General features: G+C 35.7%; 1 protein-coding gene and 2 long non-coding RNA genes across 5 annotated transcripts in view; 1 reads left to right on the top strand and 2 right to left on the bottom strand.

Annotated features, from left to right (window-relative positions):
* The window catches only part of LOC123312449 (PHD finger protein 20), a 134,891-nt gene extending 122,417 nt beyond the window's left edge, over positions 1-12,474 (bottom strand). For 2 of the 3 annotated variants that reach the window (XM_044896893.1, XM_044896892.1), the window contains exons 1-2: positions 11,487-12,474; positions 10,501-10,774 (exon numbers count right to left, since the gene is read on the bottom strand). In XM_044896893.1, the coding sequence (XP_044752828.1) occupies positions 10,501-10,774; positions 11,487-12,315 (1,103 nt within the window). In that variant the 5' untranslated portion in view covers positions 12,316-12,474. The remainder of the gene's footprint in view (positions 1-10,500; positions 10,775-11,486) is intronic. The other variant, XM_044896891.1, reaches the window with a different exon arrangement.
* Positions 12,475-19,586: 7,112 nt separating this feature from the next.
* Positions 19,587-20,543, bottom strand: LOC123311941. Its single transcript, XR_006537558.1, has 2 exons — positions 19,845-20,543; positions 19,587-19,736 (listed from the first exon to the last, which is right to left on the bottom strand). It is a non-coding gene; the product is annotated as an uncharacterized LOC123311941 (long non-coding RNA).
* Positions 20,544-20,754: 211 nt separating this feature from the next.
* On the top strand, positions 20,755-21,478 carry LOC123311775. Its single transcript, XR_006537510.1, has 3 exons — positions 20,755-21,046; positions 21,117-21,279; positions 21,357-21,478. It is a non-coding gene; the product is annotated as an uncharacterized LOC123311775 (long non-coding RNA).
* Positions 21,479-21,781: the final 303 nt, after the last annotated feature.

Raw genomic sequence — 21,781 nt, 5'->3', positions numbered from 1 at the left:
CACTCGAACATATAACATCCGGATTTTTTTCGGTCAAAAGTAATGGAAGAAGAGAAAGTTTATTAGACAAGCACTCGATATTAAGATGCATAACCTTAAAATAACTACCCTCAGATGGGTGAGTTTCGTTCGATACAATTACCTCACTACATTTTGTGGTGTCGTCATACAAAACTGGCAATGAACCACTCAGGTGATTACTGGATCTGAACTCTTTCTCGGGAAAAAGTATCTCTTCACCAGAATCCCAGACGGCCAGTAATCGGGATCATACAAAGTGTCCCTCAAGGATTCTGGAGCACCAACTCTGAACGATGTGTGGTAACCTTTAGATTGAAGTTTGACGACATCGAAGGTATGATTCGGAGAATTCGCCACCATATACTCTTTCAGGATCTCCTCGGTGCACTCCTTGTTACATTTACCAACATAAAGCCAAATTTTACGCGGTGAAGCAGAGAAAACGCCGTTGCCCTTACTCTGAGAATTGTTTCCAATGATAAATTGTTTGTGTTTGTTGCTTTGAAGAGTCTCCTGGTTCTTTTTTGGAACATTCAGTTTAGTGGTGTTATTTTCCCGTTTCTTCCTTGCTTTACCAGTGTTTACCTCGATTACAGTTATTACAGATGATGTCGAGGTATCTGATTGGGGTTGCTCCCCAATAGAATCCGAGTTGCTTCTCGGAAATTCGAGTACACAGAGCGTTTCTCAGTTTTTCATTAACTTTCTGTAATTCCTCGATTTTCGCGTTCAGTATCTCAATCTCGGATTTCAGCTCCTTCGTTGCACTATTTATTTTATTGTCAATAAAGCTTTTTAGCTCATCAACAATGGACATTTCTGAATCCAGCACAGATAAATTAACGTTTTCCTTTTGACGTAGATTGTAATTGTTTTTACTCATATTTAATGAGAGATATTCGAAAGATGTAACACACGTGTGTAGTTCACGCTCGTTCAGTGTCAACTGAACTGTATATATAAACATATATACGAAGCTTTAGGCCCTAGACTCAATATCGACAAAACCAAATTCCTGGTAAGTCCTTCAGAAAGCCTTCTAACACATATCAGCCAGGAGAATGATACTCTAGAACAGGTCGAGCAGTTCAAATACTTGGGAAGCTTCATAAATACTGGGGCTAACCTAGACACAGAAATACACAACCGTATCAATTCGGCATCACGGGCATTCTGGAAGCTAAAGGTTAGAGTGTTTCAAAATCACGACCTCAATCTGAAAACCAAGACAGCTGTTTACAAAGCAGTCGTCCTCCCAACGCTTCTTTACGGAAGCGAAAGCTGGACGCCCTACAGGCGACATATTAAACAGCTTCAACAAACGCAACAACGTCATCTAAGACAGATAATGCACATCAGATGGTTCCACAAAGTTTCGAATGCAGAAATCTTGCAACGCGCGAGTTGTACAACAATTTAGACTCAAGTAACGAGGTCCCGACTCAGATGGAGCGGCCACATTCTGAGGATGCAAGACACAAGACTCCCCAAAATAGCTCTGTATGACGAATTCACAGAGGGAGCCCGAAAACCAGGAGGCCAGTATAAGCGGTTTAAGGATATACTACATCAATCCCTGAAATCCGTCAATGCCAATCATAACTGGGAACAACTAGCGTTGAACAGGTCACAGTGGAGGTCTTTGGTACACAGTTATAATGGAGACTCGAGAAGGATACGGCGGCGGCCAGATCTGGTTGGTGACTATCCATGCCCTGAGTGTGGAAGGATTTGCAGGTCACGGTTGGGTCTCTTCAGTCACAAGAGAGCACAAAGTCACAATTAGCCCTAAGAAATTACAAGTTTGTTCACACCTTTTTTTTTGTCTTTTTGCAGATTTATTCCTGGTAACGGGATACAGCAATGAATGAATGAATGGATAGTTTTTCAATTAGCAAGAATAAACTATAAAGTGATGGATAAGAAATAGGTGAAATAAAACAAAAACTAAGCGGCTCTCATTGTCTGTTCGAAATGAAGGCCTTCCAATATAAAAGAGCTGAGAAATGTATTCAGATGGAAGGCCTTCATTTCGAAGAGACAATAAAAGCCGATTAGTTTTTGTTTTATTTTACCTATTTCTTATCCATCACTCTATAGTTTATTTTTGCTAATCGAAAGACATCTTCATTCTAAATTTCGGATAAATCGGTGATTCCGTTCAATAGATAGGCTGGTTTTGATTTCCATTCAAATTTGAAAAACACCCTGTAAATCAGAATCTAGAACTGTTAGATACTACATATGAGGGTTTTTCGTGATCCTCTAGGAACCTCACATTAAAATGTTTTCTATCTTATCCGGGACACCCTGTATATTTTGCACACACATTCTGCAATTTCTTTTAAGTTGCCCAATATTCCACTTTCGAACCTTTCAGAAGTCTGTGAAGGCTCCTTTATAAGATTCTGATCAACTTATAATATCGAAAGATTATTTTTCCTTTTCTGAAGAAAGCAGCAATCGACATTTTATCGGAAAATTTTGTCAGTCAGTTTTTTTAACATTTTTTTTTATAATATTATAACAAAATAATTAACAATCAGAATTTCATTCTATAAGTTAATTTGTTCTCGAATTTTGTAAGAAAAAAAAAGGAAAAACAACAACAATAAGCAGCATGAAAAGCTTCTCTCCACTGAGAGATGCTCATTATCTCATTAGATCAGCTGGCCAATTTTTCTGCAATCTTCTTTGTAGGGTGTTTGATGTTAATGGTTGTAGTGTGCTGTTTGGGTGGCCTTCCAGCCTATCATGGTGGTTTTGGCTTCTCTGTTTGATAACATCCTTAACGTATGGAATATTTAAGTCTTCATGTAGCGTCTGGTTGGAAACATACCATGGTGCATTTGCTATCATTCTCAGTATTTTTGATTGGCTTCTTTGTATGAGAGCAATGTTAGATTTGCTTGCGCAACCCCAGAGTTCTACTCCATATGTCCAAATTGGTTTAATTATGGTCTTATACAGAAGTAATTTCTTTTCAAGTGACAATTTCGAGTTTCTTCCAATTAGCCAATTGCTTTCTTTGATCTTAATATCAATTTGTTTTCTTTTTTTGGTTATGTGCTCCTTCCAGGTGAGCCTAGTGTCCAAGTGGAACCCCAGATATTTTGCTGTTGTAGCCTGTGGAATTGTTGTAGCATTCAGTTGAATAGGTGGGCATCGTTCCTTCCTTAAAGTGAAATCTACGTGTTTGAATTTAGTTTCATTGACTTTTATTTTCCATTTCTTCAACCAAGTCTGTATTTCATTTAGATGCTCTTGAACGAGGTTTGAAGCTGTTGCTGGGTCTTCGTGTGATGCCATTATAGCTGTGTCATCGGCAAATGTTCCACTTGTAGTGTGGATAGATGTTGGTAGATCCGAGGTATAAAGTAGGTACAGTACTGGGCCCAGTACGCTCCATTGTGGCAACCCAGCTTGTATGCTGTATTTTTCTGATACTTTCTGTCCTACTCTGGTCCGAAACTGTCTGTTTGTGAGATAGGACCTTAATATATGAAAGAACTTCTGTGGAAAAATGTTTTTGATCTTGTATAACAATCCATCGTGCCAGACCCTGTCAAATGCCTGACTCACATCTAAAAAGGCTGTAGTACAGTACAGTTTCTGCTCAAATGCTTGGTTTATTGTATGTGCTATACGATGTGTTTGTTGAACAGTTGAATGACCTTGTCTTACGGCCGTTTTCAATAACCTATCTATCCATCAAAACTGTGGATAGATAGATACTAGGGATAGACAAATCTGTCATTCTGTGCTTGTTTACGTTTCAATATTCTATCTGCAGATAGCGATTCTTACTGGCCGCAGCGATCTATCCCTTCCTCTGAAATGAGGTCAGATTGACAATCAGAGATAGGAACTTTCATTATATATGCGCCTATCTGCGTTTCAAAGAAATTTGAAGTAAACCATCGATTGTAAAAATTATCTCCGGTAGTTCAGTTTTTTGATCTGTCGAGTTCGAGCAGTAAGGGGTGGAGATAAGCGTTGGAAATTGCTATCAGGGTGCATTTCAGTGCTTTTTTCTTAACAATTGAATTGTAATTAACTTTAAAAAATGGATTATTTGAGTAGCGACGATAGCGACATGGAATTATTAGAGATGATTATGATGAAGAAAGTGAATCGGAAGAGACCCAAAAAGTTTATAAAGCACGAGTTGATTACATGATTATTTTGAATGATTACGAGTTCACATGTAGAATTCAACTGAGCAAAGGTGCTGTGAGTGAATTATTGGATTTAATTAATCCATATTTGAGGGCGCAATGTGGGAAAATTGAAACCGAAGAGTTGAAGGATTCGGTCAATTTTCTCCAACTCTCCTCTTTCAATTTATTGTTGGTAGCATTAATAGCTCTGCTGGTAATAACCCCATCAGCTGCTACAAATTGTATCAAACGTATGGCCTCTTCTTTAGTCATTGGTTTTGATTTAGGCTGCAAAAATCATTGCCTTCAGAACTTGAAATTAATGAAAAATGAATATCGATAACAACGGCGCTTTTATTTGAAGGTACTCACGGTTGAGGAATTCATTTTCAAGTATTGCGTGTTTGAGAATCTCGATCAACAATTATTGTGATTGCCGTATGCACCTTTCATTGAACGACGTTTAAGCATAGAATCTCTATGGGAAAAAAAGACATTAAGGAATTGAGCTCGTTTAATGAAATGGTGCATACGGGTATGTAGTCATACACACACGATTAACCTTCTATACATAATATTCAAATATTTACACTTTCTAACACACTCCAATATCTCAACCGCTAGAAATGAATTAATGATGTGAGGTCTTATATTAGTGTTCTGTGGTCTGAGCTGAATAGATTCCTATCTATCCTTGCCTTGAGATAGATAACGTCAAACCATAATTGTGAAATGCAAACCATAGATAGATAACTACAAGGATAGATAGGCAGACAAACTGGAGATAGCGATCTATCCCTTATCTTGGATAGGTTATTGAAAACGGCCGTTAATCCAAACTGATGTGGTGGTATCCAATGATCGGTCGGGATTTCGGCGTTTATTCTAATTAGGAGTAGTCTTTCCAGTATCTTCGATACAACAGGCAGCAGGCTTATTGGTCGGTTTGATGTTACTTCATGTGCATCTTTGCCTGGTTTCGGAATCATCAAAATTTCCACGGTTTTCAGTGATATGGGCCAGTGTTTGAGTCTCAATATGGCATTGAAAATGTATGTTAACAAAACTACTCCTTTTCTGGGCAGTTCTTTCATCATTTTTGGTGTTATTCCGTCAATACCAGGTGCTTTTTCTGTATTGGGTTCATTTATTTCATTATATACCTCTTTCGGTGTGAAGAACTTTATACTTGCATCGCTGGTATCAAGATGCGTGCTGCTGAAAATGCTTCTTTCATTAGTGTCATCAGTCACTAGGTCGTTGGGTTTAAACACTTCTTTTAGGTGTTCTGCAAATAAATTTGCCTTTTCCTGCTCACATCTAGCCCATTTTGGATTCGTTTCTGTTGAGTTTTCAACTGGGATGTTTTGTTCTTTTGGTTTTTTCTTTGACTTTATTGGTCTCCATATTGAATTGTCGAATCTGTTTAATCGAGTGATATATTGGTTGAATGATTCTTCCTGTAATTCTCGTAGCCTGTTTTTAAGTTTATTGCTTATGCAGTTCAAAGCTGTCTTGTCGCTAGGAGCATGTGTATTTTGCCATCTGGATCTTATTTTACGTTTTTCAGCAATTAATCTCTTAATATCCAATGGTATTGATTGTGACTTCTTGTTATCACTGCTCTTTGGGGCACTTTGGATGGCTACCTGCTTGAGAATATTGGTAAACAATTCTACTGCCCCATCTATTTCTTCTCTTTCCTTTAGTCTCAAGGAAAGAGATACTCGTTCATCTATTATCCTTCGGTATTCGTTCCAGTTGGTTTTCTTATTAGGTATTTTTGGTAGAGAAGTTCTTTTTATTACTAGAGTACTCAATGATGCTATTTATTGGTGTGTGATCTGAGGAAAGGTCATAACTTGGATCAATATCCATATATGAATCTGCTATTCCACTAGTTATGAAGAAGTCAAGTAGATCAGGTATTTTATTTGGATCACTAGGCCAGTATGTTGGACTTCCGGTAGACAGAAATGTGTAATTCTTTTCGTGAAGCAGATTGGCCAGTTCCCTACCCTTCGTAGTTGTAAGTCGTGAGCCCCATAGAGTGTTCTTATTGTTAAAATCTCCTCCAACAAAGAACTTAGAGCCTAATGAGTTAAAAAAATCTCTGTAGTGATCAATTTTTAAATTATGTTTTGGAGGGCAGTATACTGCTGAAATTGTTAAGCTGAATGAGAACATGATAACTTTTATTGAGGTAGCTTGAAGATGGTTTTCTTTGTATTCTGGCATTTGATATTAACTAATTGTGTCTTTGATGAGAATTGCAGTTCCAGCGTGTGCTTTGTTGTCTGGATGGTTGGTGCTGTAGGTGATGTAATTTGGTATACTGAAGTAGGATCTTTCAGTGAAGTGGGTTTCGCTTATGAGAAAGATGTCTATCAAATTATGATGCAAAAAGGTTTCGACTTCATTCTTGTGTTGCAAGAGTCCGTTGGCGTTCCATTGAGCTATTCTGATTAGTTTAGCAAATTTTAGTAATCAGAGTTCAAAGCATGTTTAGAATCATGCTGTTTTGTTGCATAAGTTGTTGGAACATACTTTTAAATTCCGCCAAGAAGGAGTTTAAGGTGGGTGAACTGCTTTCTTCATTTTGTGTTTTTATATAATTGTTGTTCTTACGTAAGGCATAGTTTAATTTTTGGGTCTGTTGTGCTGGTAATTCTTGTCTTATGTTTTGACTATAGTTGCTTGTTGTTATTTGTTGTATGTTCAGCCGATTATTAGCGTTGTGGGTTTTTTTTTTATTTTGCATGGTAGAATTCACAGCCACGATAGTTAGCGGGATGAGGCCCTTTGCACAATAAACATTTTGCTGGGGTATCGCTATTTTTTTGGCAAGTCTCTGTATTGTGTTCCCCACCACATTTCACACATGCATATGGCCTATTACAATAGGTTTTGGTGTGCCCATATTGCTGACATCTCGTACATTGAGCCAGTCCTCTTTGTTTTTTTGGAGATTCTATTGTTATAACCCTGTTCTGTATACCGCGTATCTTGTAGATCTCTTTGTTGTTTTCTGCTGGTTCTAGGTCGACAAAAAATAGATTAAGTGGCTCTTTTGATAATCGGCTTCTTCCATTATGTACACGTACATGTATCAAATCACTAAGAAAAATAGTACGCAACCTCCTCTACTATTAGATTTTCGTAAACTTCTAGAGCGCACGGCGACGATTGTTATTGTCGTGATTGACAGAAGATAAGTTTGGTTTTCCACCGGCACGTGACGCTCTTGACTGAACCAAAAAACGCCCGACGAACCGGAGTCAGGCAACACAATTCACGATCGAACATAAGTTGAATTTATTGATAATGGTTATGTTCCTTTAAGCCTATTCTGGGATTTCACGAAAGCATTGGATTGTGTTGACCATCATCAACTATTGAATAAATAGACAGAAGGTAATTATCCCAATCCAGAAATGTAAGTATGAATCTGAGGAGAAGATGGTTGAGTTGGGGGTCGTGCAGGGAAGCATTTTAGGTCCGTTGTTCTTTTTCATATACATATATAAATAATTTACCAGCTGAACTTGATGCTGATGTAAATCTAACCAATGTTAAATCGGTCACCAACTACACCGACGCTACTAACATTGTCACCTTGGACACTTCAAGAAGCATTTACACATGCTGAGAAAATTTTAGACTGTGTGGAATGCTGGTATGCTAGCAATCAACTTTTGTTGTGACCAAACTGGTCTGTATATATAAAGGTGTATTCTCTTTATAAATACGCATCCAGAATTTTTCACTGAACATCAATATGAACAATACAAGACGAAGAGACCCATACTTGTATCTTAGGGTTTCTTTGAGTCGAGTCTGGCACAAAATAATGCTAAATATATGTTTGAAATTATTCAACCAATTACCAAAATACATACGAAATATTCAAGGGCAATCTGAATTCAGGAAAAAATTGTATAATTTCATATTATATGTTGAACCTTACACAGTACAAGAGTATTTTGTTGCATGTAGCAAGTAGATTTTATTATCTTAGAAATAAATTCTTCCATAATATGTTCTACAATCGAATAAGTAGAAACACTATATTTTATTATATTTTTATTCTTAGGCGATCGATTTCGGATTATTATTATTCCATCATCGGGCCAGCTGAAAATACACAATGATAAATATGAGATTGTTTACATTATATTCAATATTTTCTCTTCGAGAATGTTTATTTTTTATTCTTTAGGTTAGGAGTATGTAACTTATGAGACTTACCGTCGTATGGAAGTTAAAATGGACCAAATCGTTCTTCATTATTTATTGTTTCTACTATTATTTGTCTATTTTTCTGTTTCGTTCTTTACATTTCTTAATTAAACGTTTGAGATTATATCAAATTATTTTATTTGTTGTTCTTAGTAGCGTGGTGTCAATCGGGAATATACAGGGTTGTGTTCGAATCAACATCGAATCATCGCCCGGTTGTCGGATCGTTAAGTCCCGTTGAAGAGCGTTGAGGGCAACGTTCGACGTTGATTCCGAACACAACCCAGGAAACGGATATGGTTAGTTCTGAAACGTCAAATTCAGGAATATGCTCTGTAAGCGGAAAGTTTAAATTTGGTTTTATTATTTAGTTATCTATAAGTTTTAAAATATTTCTTCCATCAAAGTCTAAGTTATCATTCAATAATAATGGGTAATCTTCATTCAATTCAATTCTTCTTCAATTTAATGTTCGAGATCATTAATCTCTCAATTAATAAACGAGTTGATTACAAGATTTTTCCGTCGATCATATTTTGAATTAAATGTGAATTCAGGATTGCAAAAATTTTCTATCGATACCCAGTCAAATTTGACACCTTATAAATTTTCTATGTTCATATCGGAATGTTGATATTCATGCGGCCGATCGAACAATTCGTCCATAGAGGGCATATTCGAGTTGTGATATTTTGAGTAAGTCACATTGACATTGTTCCCTATAATATCTGTTGAAGAATGTGTGGACCTGGTGGAAGCTGGAGTTGTAGTACATAGATATATTCATTACTCTCTAACCATCACAATTTTTCTGCAACCTCCACAATGCATCTCTTCTCAATTTACCCTCTAGGTACTACGAAAATGAATGCGACATACAAATAAAATAATTATTTGGGAAGCTGCTGAATACTTCTATGTTCGATTACCCATGACAATAATGCATTAATAGGAAATTAACCAAGAAAAGGGTTCATTAACAGCTAATTTCGTGTACGTTAAGCTAAGTGGTAAGAGCATTATTTGTTGAGAATTGAGAAAATAAAACTATACGCTTACAAGTAGACGACACAGAACATTGGAGAACATTTTGATTAACAGCAGAACGAAGACGAAATTATGACAACAAAGCAGAATTTACCAGATAGCGTGCACAAATTGCCCCTCATTCTACATAGGGATGACTACATGAAGCGGTGAAAAAAGATTTAATGAACATAGAAAAAATAAACCTCATTCAGCCTTAGGTTTACATATTGAAAATTCTAAACATACAATCAACTACGACAACCTAAAGATACTGCACAGAGAAAATAAATATTACAAATTAACCTTACTAGAACATGAGATGCTTAAAAATAAAGATAACCAATTTTTATTGAATGATAACTTAGAATTTAATGAAAGAAATATTCTTAAACTTTTAGGTAACTAAATAATTAAACCAAATATGAACTTCCCGCTTGCAGAGCATATATCTGAATTTGACTCTTGAAAACTGACCATAACCGTTTCCTGTATGTTCTCGATTGACACCACACTACTAAGAACAACAAATGAAATTTATAATCTCAGATGTTTAATTAAGAAAACTAAAGAATGAAACAGAAAAATAATAGAAAAAATAAATAATGAAAAAGAAGAAAAAGACATGACTTACCTACATTATTGGAACGACAATTCCTTCAGAATTGTTGTTTCCATTAATATTAATAAATAATGAGGAACGATTTGGTCCATTTCAACTTCCATAAGACAGTACGTCTCATAAGTTGCATACTCTTAACCTAAAGAATAAAAAATAAAAAAGAAACATCCTTGAAGAGAAAATATTGAATATAATGTAAACAATCTCATATTTATCATTGTGTATTTTCACCTGGCCTGATGATAATCATCATATTATAAAAATATAATAAAATATACTGTGTTTCCTTCTATTTCTACTTAATAGATTTTATTAATACCTATTCTGTCACTGACCTCATTTCTATTCTATTGAATATTTCAATATGTATGTGATAATTTTAGAAATACAAATAAAGTATTGTATTGTATAGTAGACATTGAAAAGACTTACGACTCCCAATCTTCTTCTAATTTTTTTGGAAGGCATTCTTGACTACAGGTGGTTTTTACTTTTGGAGAACTTGGGGTACTCTCAGTTTTTTGCCGTTTTCCAATTCCAAATAGCTCAGCAACATTGATTTTGCGTTTTTTATCACGTCTTTCTTGCTTAGAACTCTGTATAGGATCAAAAAGAGGTGAAGATTGTAACTGTTGATTAACTTTAACAATTCTACTCCATTTCAGTGACTTAACATAACCATCATCGAAAAGTACTTCATAATTATCTGAAAATAATTTTACAACATAAATCAAAATAATCAAGAATGATCAACGCCGAAACAGGGAGGCAATGAATACAATAATAAGGATTAATTCAGATGCATACCAACCGCTGATATGAATATCAACAAGTGTTACGATCTGAATTGAACTAGCCAATTGGCCATCGCCAGGGCCCCAAATGGAGTACGCCCTATCGAAGAAAAGCAGATGCTGACCATGGTTTTGGCAAAGAGGAACCTCTTTGGTTTCTGTCTCATTTGACCTCGTCAGAGCAACATAGCTTCTTCTGCGATGGAGAACGTTTGGAATTTATGGACTCTTATTCAATACTGGCAAGCGCTATTGAGTACTATCTAGTAAACAGAGCAATACTGAGTACTATACAGTAACATAGAGCCCCACCCAGTATGAAACGATATCTGATTCAATCCCCTCCAGATAGAAACCCAGACAAAAACAATAGCATATGTCCCATGTTCTCTAATTCAGTACACCGATTCGCTTTGTGCACAACATGTGTGTGACAAATTGAGAAGTCTGGGAACACGTTCAGGTCACAGCAGAAATGATGCTTGATGGTACAATAATCAAGAATGATCTCGCCTAAACAGGGAGGCAATGAATACAATAATAATGATTAATTCATATCAGTGTGTGGTAGGCATCTGAATTAATCCTTATTAATCAAAATAACAAATGAAGGGATCAACAAACCATTTTCCAAAGCTTTATTTATTGTAGCTGGAAATTTTTTTCTTTTGCTCCAATAGGCAAGACAACGTTCACCACACTCATATTTCAAGGGATTTTTTCCTTCAAGATGATCCTTTTCTGCTTCTTCATTCAACTCAGGAATTTTAATAGCAAGGTTAGCCATAATGCATGAATGTTCCTCAAGTTGTTGATAATCTTCTTTCCAATCTAAAGACCTCAATCTAGGACTATCCATACAAATCCACTCGTCATATTCATTACCATTAGTTTCAAAGTGTATCAATACCTCATTCTCTTCTTCATCCACTTCCTTTATTCTTGCTGGACACCACTTATCATTAAAATCAAGGGCATTTATGCGATTGTCAATGAAAAACTCAATAGGACTTGGTTCTTTTTTTATTTCATTTTTCAAACCTGTGTCGAGTGATGTTCCAATGGTAGAAGTCCCAGAGAATAGTCTAATTCTATCTTCTGAAACTTTCTCATTTTCTGTTAGTGGTTGAATATTAGATATTTGAGCCTTGAGTTGTTGCTTTTCCGATTTGATGGCCTCTAATTTAGATTTATCCCATGGAAAAACACTAGGAAATACACCTTGCCTCAACATATACTTCTTTCCTTTGAAATTACAAAAATCAGCTCTTAGGAAATGTCTAGAGCAAATATGAATAACTTTTATTGACTTTTTTTCCTCAGAAATTCGACATAGACCTAGCCATTTGCAGCGAACATCTGGTTGCATAGGCACTTTGTGAAAAGTAACACCTACGTCCTCTTCCCTATTAGAATCAGATAAACATCCTTGCACTGAACACTTACGACCCATTTTGTTCACTTATATTCAGAAAGTTGAACTGAACTGTGTTAAACACTACAGTTGGTATAATTTGTATAATATTTCGTGCAAAAGTTGCTATAATGGGCAATGGTCAATACACATAACACAATCTTATACATAAGACGTTTTCGGAAATCTACTCGTGTTCATTCCATAGACCTAATAATACATATTTTATTAGGTCTATGGTTCATTCATAGACCTAATAATACATATCATAGAGAAAGGCTACTCTGTAGTCTGTAATCTGTGCGATGCGGTGAACGGGAAAACCAGGGGGGTGAAACTCCCTCTTCTATGATCCAATTATGGATATACCATAGATCCAATCTACAACCAAATATGGCCGACATGAATTTCCGGTTGAAGTGACAGTCAAAACCAAATTAACCTAATTCTTTTGATTGACAACCTGTTGACGTTTCAAAAATCATGCTTTTATATTCACATTTCATTATTTAACTGAAAAATTACTTCCCTACTACATAACGAGGGGGATTATTTAGGAGATTCTAGTGCAGATTCAAGGAGATGAGTAAACTCGCTGTTTAGACAAGTGAGATTCGGTAGTCAAATTCTGCGTGCGGTAACAGCGTCATTCGAGCTTTTTGTTGCCAGATTGTGCAGAAACCTTATATTAGAATCAGATTTTGATGATTATTTCTTTATAGATAGAATTTGTTCATGAGGAATCTAATCAATCTGCGGAAACTTATAATTCAGTAGGTATAATTTTTTGAAATGTTCGTTAAATGCACTGAATTATGACAGCTGAATGTTTGTTCACTGTAATTTTTAATAAATTCTAATGTTTTTCTCAACAAATTGGGGTTTTGAGACAATTCATTGGGAAAATGTGCATAATTGATCAATTTTGGCCAAAAATTTAATTGAATCATTTGGAGGTTAGGTTAGGTTGTTAGGTTGGGTTAGGACAGTGAAAAAACAATTATATACATAAGAATATCATTTTTGTGGATTTAAATGTATGTTTAAAGTTTAAAGGACCGAAAGGTGAAAATATAATATGTCATGATAATGCACGTATTCTGATGAAATTTTCGAAAAATCGTTCCTCTCAAATTTGTTGAGATTGATAGTTGTACAAATAGATTTTGTATCTTGTTCTGCATATAGGAAAAAATCGGCAAAAAAATCGGATAATGACACAATGTCGAGTTCGAGATAACAGACTTTACAAAAATTTCAAAAAATCATGCCGAACTATGAGTTTCCACAGATTGAGTCTAACACCATTTGATTCCATATAAAGAATTCTATCTTTAAAAAATAATCATTAAAATCTGAGGTTCTACTCTTCCTTCAATTATCTGAATAATCGTACGATCTGGCAACGTACCGGCGAGTTACGGACCACCCCGAAGTCCACTTGTTTAAACAGCGGGTTTACCATTTATCACAATGAAAGAGCCGGTCCGATAATTTAAATAGCTCATTATGTGAATAAATTCAATATAACTAAGCTTTTATAGGGACAGATTTTTGCTGAGGTTTTTATCGTGGTTGTTTTGTATCATACATATATGTGGTGTTACTTGATTTCCATTTCCTCTGCTTATACTGAGATTTTATATGCGAAACAGGTTTTACGATCAACAATTCTATTTCTTCCCAAATACCATATTGTTTGATATATTTCATCCTCAATATGTATTTGCATTTGGCTGACTGATATATAAATGTGCTCCTCTGGAAAATACTGTTTATAAAATTTTTTATGAAAAATAAATAAATTGCTGAAATTTCTCCTACCTTGATGTTATTTTTTATGTAATGTAAATTTACAGCTTCTATCATGAATTCCAAATCTGTTTTCAATATTAATGGTAGAAGCTGTAAATTTACAATGAAGGTGAAAACAACGAAAAGTATGTATATAGTATAGTACGCCTGTAAATTCAAAATTCCCGCCATTCAATATCTACTTCCACAACCAAATATGGCGGCATATAAATGACATTTGGTGTTGCCACAGATTACTTAGGACTTTTCACTTCTTGTATATTAGTGTTCTATGGGGAAAGTCTCTGATACATATTTTATTAGGTCTATGGTTCATTCGATCCCTAACCTTTGCGTTCGTTTACCTCATTGAACTCTATGGGAACTGGAATGGCTTCGTAGTCAAAGATTATAGTAGTCAAAGACTATAATCTTTGTTCGTAGTAAGATGTCTAAAACACTGGTGTGTGCACTTGTCACTTTTTGCAAGCATCAACATTTCAGAAAATCGGGGATATGGGATCAGTTTCGTGGCGGCGCCACCATGTCATTTGCTTCGTTCTATCCTTGTTCTACCAAAGGTCTAATGATACTCTCTCGTTTTATTTTGTTTTGCGTTGATATTGAATATCGATCAACGAGCATAGATAAACACTATAGATGGGAAACTCTCAGATAAAATTTTGTTACGAAGAAAAGCGCCATCTCTTAAACGTCAGCAAAATAATCTCGATTAAAATTTGTCGAGAGCGCTCTTTACGCTTTGATAAGGTAATTTTATTTTATTTTATTTGGAGACAACTATGTAACAAATAATACTCTGAGTTCATACATACAATTTATTAGATGAAATGTTCACATATGATAATTGAAAAACAATAGAATATATGATTGACAAACAAACAAAAATCAGTTAAATGAAACTTATCCATCTTTTATGAGCTGAAATACCTCAAATTTGGACAAGATTTCAAGCGCTTCATGAGAAAATCATACCTCTTCTTTGGTACTACATCCTACGTAATCAGAAAAGATTTATTCCTCGAATTCCTAATAGTCCGGCTTCTGAAGAATTATGCCAACCATAACTCTATAAGGAACCAAAAGAACAGGAAATTTTTTCTCTCTTCTTTCACTTTTACTCGTTGCTCTTGAATTTAGGTACACAACAATATTTCTTTCCAACGAAAACTTGTAATAAAACGAACAAACAAACTTGAAATCGGATGTTGATCATTTGACATATCAATTTCACACACAAGCGCAGAATCAAAGATTAACTTAGTCTATGCTACAAAGTCACTCTAGTTTATGCGCAGAATTATCAACGTAGGAAACTAACATTTTTTCATATTAATTCGCTGACCTTTCAGAGATGGCAGCAGCTCATTCGGTTCACGTCATTTCTGAGGGAGTTTCACCCCCCTGATCAACGAGTGCAAAATATGAACTGGCCCATTTTGTCAGCTGTTAAGGAATATTTGTGCTTTACAGTTCAATTTTCGTTGTAAAAACAAATCTGTCAATATTTCAACACTATCGAATAAGGGTTCGAATGAGGATTTATTGTTCTTCAAGATAATTTCCGTTTGACAACTTGAATTCGTGAGGGGGGTAATTCAATATGATTTTAATAAAACACAGTTAATTGGTCAAATATCCAATATATTCAGTTGACGGAAAGGAAATTTTCACTATATCTACTCAGGAAGAATATTTGAAGTAACAGACTCAAATGGATTTATGTAATTCTGATTCTCAATTCATGCTCACAATTCACATTAAGTATTTCCAATACAGTTTCTTTGAAATATTGCTGAAGTTTCCATAAAACTTAGCTATATCGGTCCCAAATGTTCGTTCATCTGATTTTGCTCTGCTTCAAATTTCAACAACACCGAATTCTTAGCTGTAGCTCTTGATTGTCCATACAGAAAACTGAACTTACTGAACGACATGTTGAATAATGAATGTTCTACACCCCTTTTTCGAAACTAATACATTTTCACACACCAATAATCGCTTATAAATACAACATATTCGTACGTCGTAGGAAAGTATTCAAATTATTTTCAAATATCAAATGACAATGCTCTGTCAAATTCCAAACAGCGCTACCTACAGTGGGAAAAACGAAACTGATCCCATATCCCCACGAAATTAAAAACAAAATCGAATCAGTGAATACACCAGAGTTTTAGACATCTTACTTCGTAGGTAGCAAAATTCGTCGAAAATTGTGACCGAGAGAGAGGGAAGAAGTAGAGCAACCTTTCTCTCTCTAGCGTGTTTTTGTTTACACTATTATAACCTAAATTTAAATGTCATTTTAGTAGATAAATTTTAAATTACATTGTTTAATGTCTTTTTGTCAGTATTTTAGTAAAAATCATGGTGAGAAATTGTTTAGAAGCCATATACTTCCGATTTACATTCCTAAGAAACTCGAAAAATGTCTATATATCAAGTCAAGTTAGCTGTTGAACAGAATTTCTTGTGCTTTTTCAAAGCTTAAATATAGTTTTTTGGTGAGTGTTTTTTAAGTCTATGTGTTTCCCAGAGTTACAAAAGTGGTTTTTGCAGTAACAAAAAACATTTTGAATAAGAAGAATTTCATAACAACAATGGTCCAGTATTGTGTTGGAAACGGATGCCATAATGCAGGGGACATAAATATAATATAATATTTTTTATGTGAAGTGTTGGTATCACATAAACCAATCCATCCTGAACAGTTCTACAGAAGTGAGAATCCACAAAAGGAGAGAAGCAGTAAATAATTAGGAATTATGCCTTATGTTTTTCATTTTTTTAGGTTCCCTCTCCGAAAACCTTTTACTTTATACCTTTGGACCAAAGCTACAGGAAGGAAAAACTGGTATCCGTAGAAATACATTTGCAAAAAAAAATTTGCAGTCCCCCACACGAAACATTTCTTGGCAGTTTGTCAAGGAATTAGAAAAAGTTCAAATGGAGGAAGGTCTAAGGTTGGCTAATTCCCTTTCATCTCAGCATATCAATTGTAGAAATAGAATTATGAATGTCAGATTAGCTACTCAAACAATGAGTAATGGGGTAGCAGATGCTATGGAATTTCTTGATAACAAATGTAAGAACTTACAATTTGAAGATAGTGCCACTACCGTTGAATTCATTAGAAAAATTGATAGAGTATTTGACATTCTTAATTCTAGAAATCTGTTCGGAGAGGGTTTAAAGCTCCAATTAGATCTTTTTCCCTGAGGTATGTTGAGGAAATTTTCAGTGAAACTATAGAATATTTAGAATCATTGGAAATTGATGATACCAACATTCTTTTTCACTATCGAAAGACATTCGCTTTAGGATTTATTTCGACCATGAAGAGTGCACTAGGGCTAGTGTAGAATGTTCCATCAATCAAAATCAAGGAATGATGAACTTCATGGGGATCCTCTACTATTCGTCAGAAAATGACTCAATTAATTTTATTTAATAATTGTTAAGCAAATGTAACATTTTTGTCCCAATTATGTTAAATAAAAATATTTCAGCAATTTTGTTCTTTACTTTTTGATATGATTCCTTTTATATATTGAACTATTTGGAATATTTAAAATCTCTCGCACTGACACCAGAGACGACTGTCTCTGCTCCAGAGACAACTCTGTCTTTGCTGACACTGCTTTTCATATGATTCCAAAGCTTTATCCAAGGCTTTTCAGAAGATCATTTCCTATATTCTTGCCTCAAGATTATAATTAATATTTATATTCAAATTACTCTAAAGTTTCTATTTTATTAATTCATCAAGGCTGCAAGGGTGATTATTAAAAATTTCGTTCCCGAAATTCAGGAAATTATGATTAACATCATGAATCACTAAAAAAAGTGCAAAATTTTTAGAAATTTCGATTAGAATGACAAACTAATGATTAATTATTTTTAGTACGAACCGACTTGTTGAAAGATTTGAACAATTTGGGAAATAGAGAAAGAAGTGAATTTTTCCAATCAGTATCAAACCTTCAAATATTTTCAGTTCGAATAGTTCATTCTTTCATTCCCGCACATGGAAATGTTTACGTTGCTAATAGCAACGGCGTGCGAGAGAGAAAGGTTGCTCTACATCTTCCCTTTCACTCTTCCTCATTTTGCCTGTATCGCGATGCCATTCCAGTTCCCATAGAGTTCAATGGTTTACCTCATTGAACTCTATGGGAACCCATAGAACCCATAGAACTCAATGGATTCCCATAGAGTTCAATGGTTTACCTAACCCGTGTTCGGAAAGTACGGTGCTCTACCTCGATCACTAGAGAGTTGAAGCAAAGAGTTCCTCTTTGGTTGAAGTGCGCACAGAACGTTAGCCTGAACGTAAACGTTGACGTGACAAATAACGTTAACGTTATATTTAACGTTAACGTGTTTTAATGAAATAAGAGTTGAAGTGCTGCCATCATGAAACGTCAGACCTATCAATTCCCTACATGTTTGCCAACCTAGAAGAAGGTCTAAAAGGTCTACCATCAGGGAATGATTGCTTTCTAACGAAACCTACTTCATTCTTTCCGCAATGATCAAATATATTTATGAAATTCTATCGAGCTTTCTAGAGTTTACCGTTAAAAAGAAAAAAAGATTTTCATAACCTCGATTGCTGATTGGTTGAAATTTATGTTGGTATCACTACTTCTTGTGACAATCATTGAACCACTCTTGAACCACCTCTTTGATTGAACTAAAGAAAGAAATGGAAGGGACCCGCAGTTCAGCAAATCGGCAGAAAGTGTGTCCAAAAGTGTGGGAGTGAGAAAGACTATTGGTGGGTATCCTTTCTCTCTTAGATGTTTTGTTTACATTAGAGGTGGGAGTTCTAGTTCACTCAGAGGATATAGTTCACTAGTTCTCGTTCACGATGGTGAATAGTTCACATGAATCGTTCACTAGTTCACAATCGTTCAGTGAATCCCATACGTAAGTTACCACTCATTTCATTATTACCGTTTCTTATTTTATTAATTTGAAGGTTTTATTGCGAATATGCGGTTTTGGGTACTTGATGCATCATATTAGTTTCCATTGTTAAAGTATTTCGTTAATTACTGGAGGGCCAATTCCGTCCGTCTCTATTTTATGTGCTTCACACACAATAAAACTCATTTTCTTTATTGTAGATAATAACGTACTTTCTGAGTTTTTCTTTCTTTGAACACGTCATAGGGACGCCAGACGCCATTTTGGACGCTACCCCTTTTTGCTTCCAATTCTATTCCATTTATGATTTGAGGGCTAGTTATTTTAAATAGACTTGTTTAATGGTGGATGCGCTTGTGTTATGTAATGTTCATAGTATTAATTTCTTAATTTCTACATATTTTTTTGTACTTATCTTATGAATACGTGTAAATGTCACTGAAGCGTCCCCAAGCCAAGCAAATGATTCGATTACTTAGGTACGACCAACAGGGTAAATACTGTAATTGCATTAAGGACCCTTAATTATCATTTTTCCTTTTCTTTTATTATTATTATTTTTCTCTTCACTGGTGGAGTTGGTCAATACAGGACATATTTGAACGTGATAGCCAGGAGCGGAAATAATTCATATTTGTGTTACGGGACAAACATACAACTTTTGTGGATTTTGCCCTTCCTAGTATCCTGCAGGCCGGGTACCCTTGTACCTGCGTCGATTTCTGAGGCCGGATGCCCTTGCAGCTGCGTCTCTCTCCCCTGAGGCCGGGTACCGTTGTAACTGCGTCTCTAACCCTTTAGGCCGGGTACCCTTGTACCTGCGTCGATTTCTGAGGCCGGATGCCCTTGCAGCTGCGTCTCTCTCCCCTGAGGCCGGGTACCATTGTAACTGCGTCTCCAACCCTTTTGGCTGGATGCCCTTGCATCTGAGTCTAATCCTTCCAACAACCCCCTAACTGAACCCTACCCAATTCAGAACTGTTGTATGCTGAACGTAACTCATCTCACTGAAGTATCGGTTAAGAGTCATCATTAAGGAGCTGATAGCTGTAGATGTAACTGATTCCACCAAGTGTGCATTTCACGTGAGATTTTCTCTCGCCAGTTGAACCTGTTGCCGTAGCTACGTAAAATCATACCTGTATAGGATATTATGTAATTGCTGCTGTTCTAAGGGGAGGTTTTCTCGCAGCTCTTTTTCCTCCCCTCTGCTGCGCCCTAGAGCTATGACATTGGAGATCGTCTCCAATGAAACCCGAAATAAACGTTTCTTGTTTGGGTTTAAATGTGTTGTTTTCTTTCGAATCTCCCAACCTCCCGTCAATTTTTCTATTAGTAATCAGGGTAAGTACTTTGGGTTGCCTACGTAATGTGGAGTCCTACCACAACCAGACGATCACGATCTTTGGCCATAGAGTAGAAAGGTGTCTTTAAAGTGCTGTCATTCGTAAGTATCTTCGAAGTAAAAAGAATTCTACAAGCATCACTGACCAGCGCAAGGTAATTTAAGGTCAGGACAGTACAACAGTGAGATTCGATGAACTTTTTAGGGTGAGGGAGATACGAAAACGTTGCGAACTCATCGATCGTTTCTGTCATTCAGGGAACGAGTGAACTATACTTCGAACTATTCGTGAACTAGTTCCTTTCGTTCCTTACACGTTCAATTGAACTAGTTCGTTCACGAACTACACACCTCTAGTTTACATCAATCAGCTGACGGTTTTGTTGATTACTCAGCTTAAATTAGTTTTTGGGATGATTTCTGTTGTGTTCAATTGGAAACGAGATCTAAAAGTGTTCAGAATGCTAAAACTCACGATTAATATTCGCTTGAAACTTGAAAAAACTCAAATAAATCGGGGAATCCCACTCGAAAACCTTTCAAGTATCTGGATTTTCGGTTTCTGAGAAATATGGATCTAGTGAAGGGACAGATTACCTTTACCTGGCCACCCGAAGAAATTAAAAGGGTTGAAACTGTCTGAAAAGACCTCTTTCGATTTTAACTGTCCTCTGAGTAAGTAATCTTCAGAATTGAAGTTGTTTGTGAATTTGTGGTATAAAGTTTTAGAGAAAGTATTTTATAGGTTTTTGTGTTTCTCAAATCATTGTTGTCCCCATCAACATCAGTACTGTTTGTATTCACGCAAAATTGGTAAAACTCAGAATCTTGTTACAACGATGGTTGTAACAAGTTGCTAAAGGATGCTCTAATGAGCAGAACAAAAATGAGACAAAGAGTTTCCACAGGTAGGTCTATTTCAAATATTTTCATTATGAGATCCCTTTTTGTGACATCAAAAGCATTATATATTACTTTATTTTAGGTTTCCTTTTAAACGCCCAGATATTTTGGAACTTTGGATTACTGCTGTAGGAAGGGAAAATTGGTATCCCTCAAAGTATAGTAGAATATGTGAAGATTACCTTCATAATCCAAGTTATACAAGAAATATATTGAAACTTGATGCTGTACCAAGTGTATTCAATAATATCCCAAGACATTCAAGGATCATGGAATACTTACAGTTCCATCACTCTTCATATACAACTCACTGTGTTATGTGCATCAGAAGTGGAAAAACTTTCCGACCAATTCTATAAATCATGCATATGAAACAAGAAATAAAGACTCCTTGCAGATTCCAGTGCACCATCTGAAGCGCATAGACCAGGGCATCAGTGGCGGCTCGTGGTCATGAGAGCTGAGGAGGCTAATAGTTTTCGAGGGGTGTTGGAACAAACTCTTATC

The sequence above is a fragment of the Coccinella septempunctata genome, chromosome 4, assembly GCF_907165205.1.
Source record: "Coccinella septempunctata chromosome 4, icCocSept1.1, whole genome shotgun sequence".
NCBI lineage: Eukaryota > Metazoa > Arthropoda > Insecta > Coleoptera > Coccinellidae > Coccinella > Coccinella septempunctata.
This window is presented reverse-complemented; position numbering and strand designations above follow the sequence as displayed.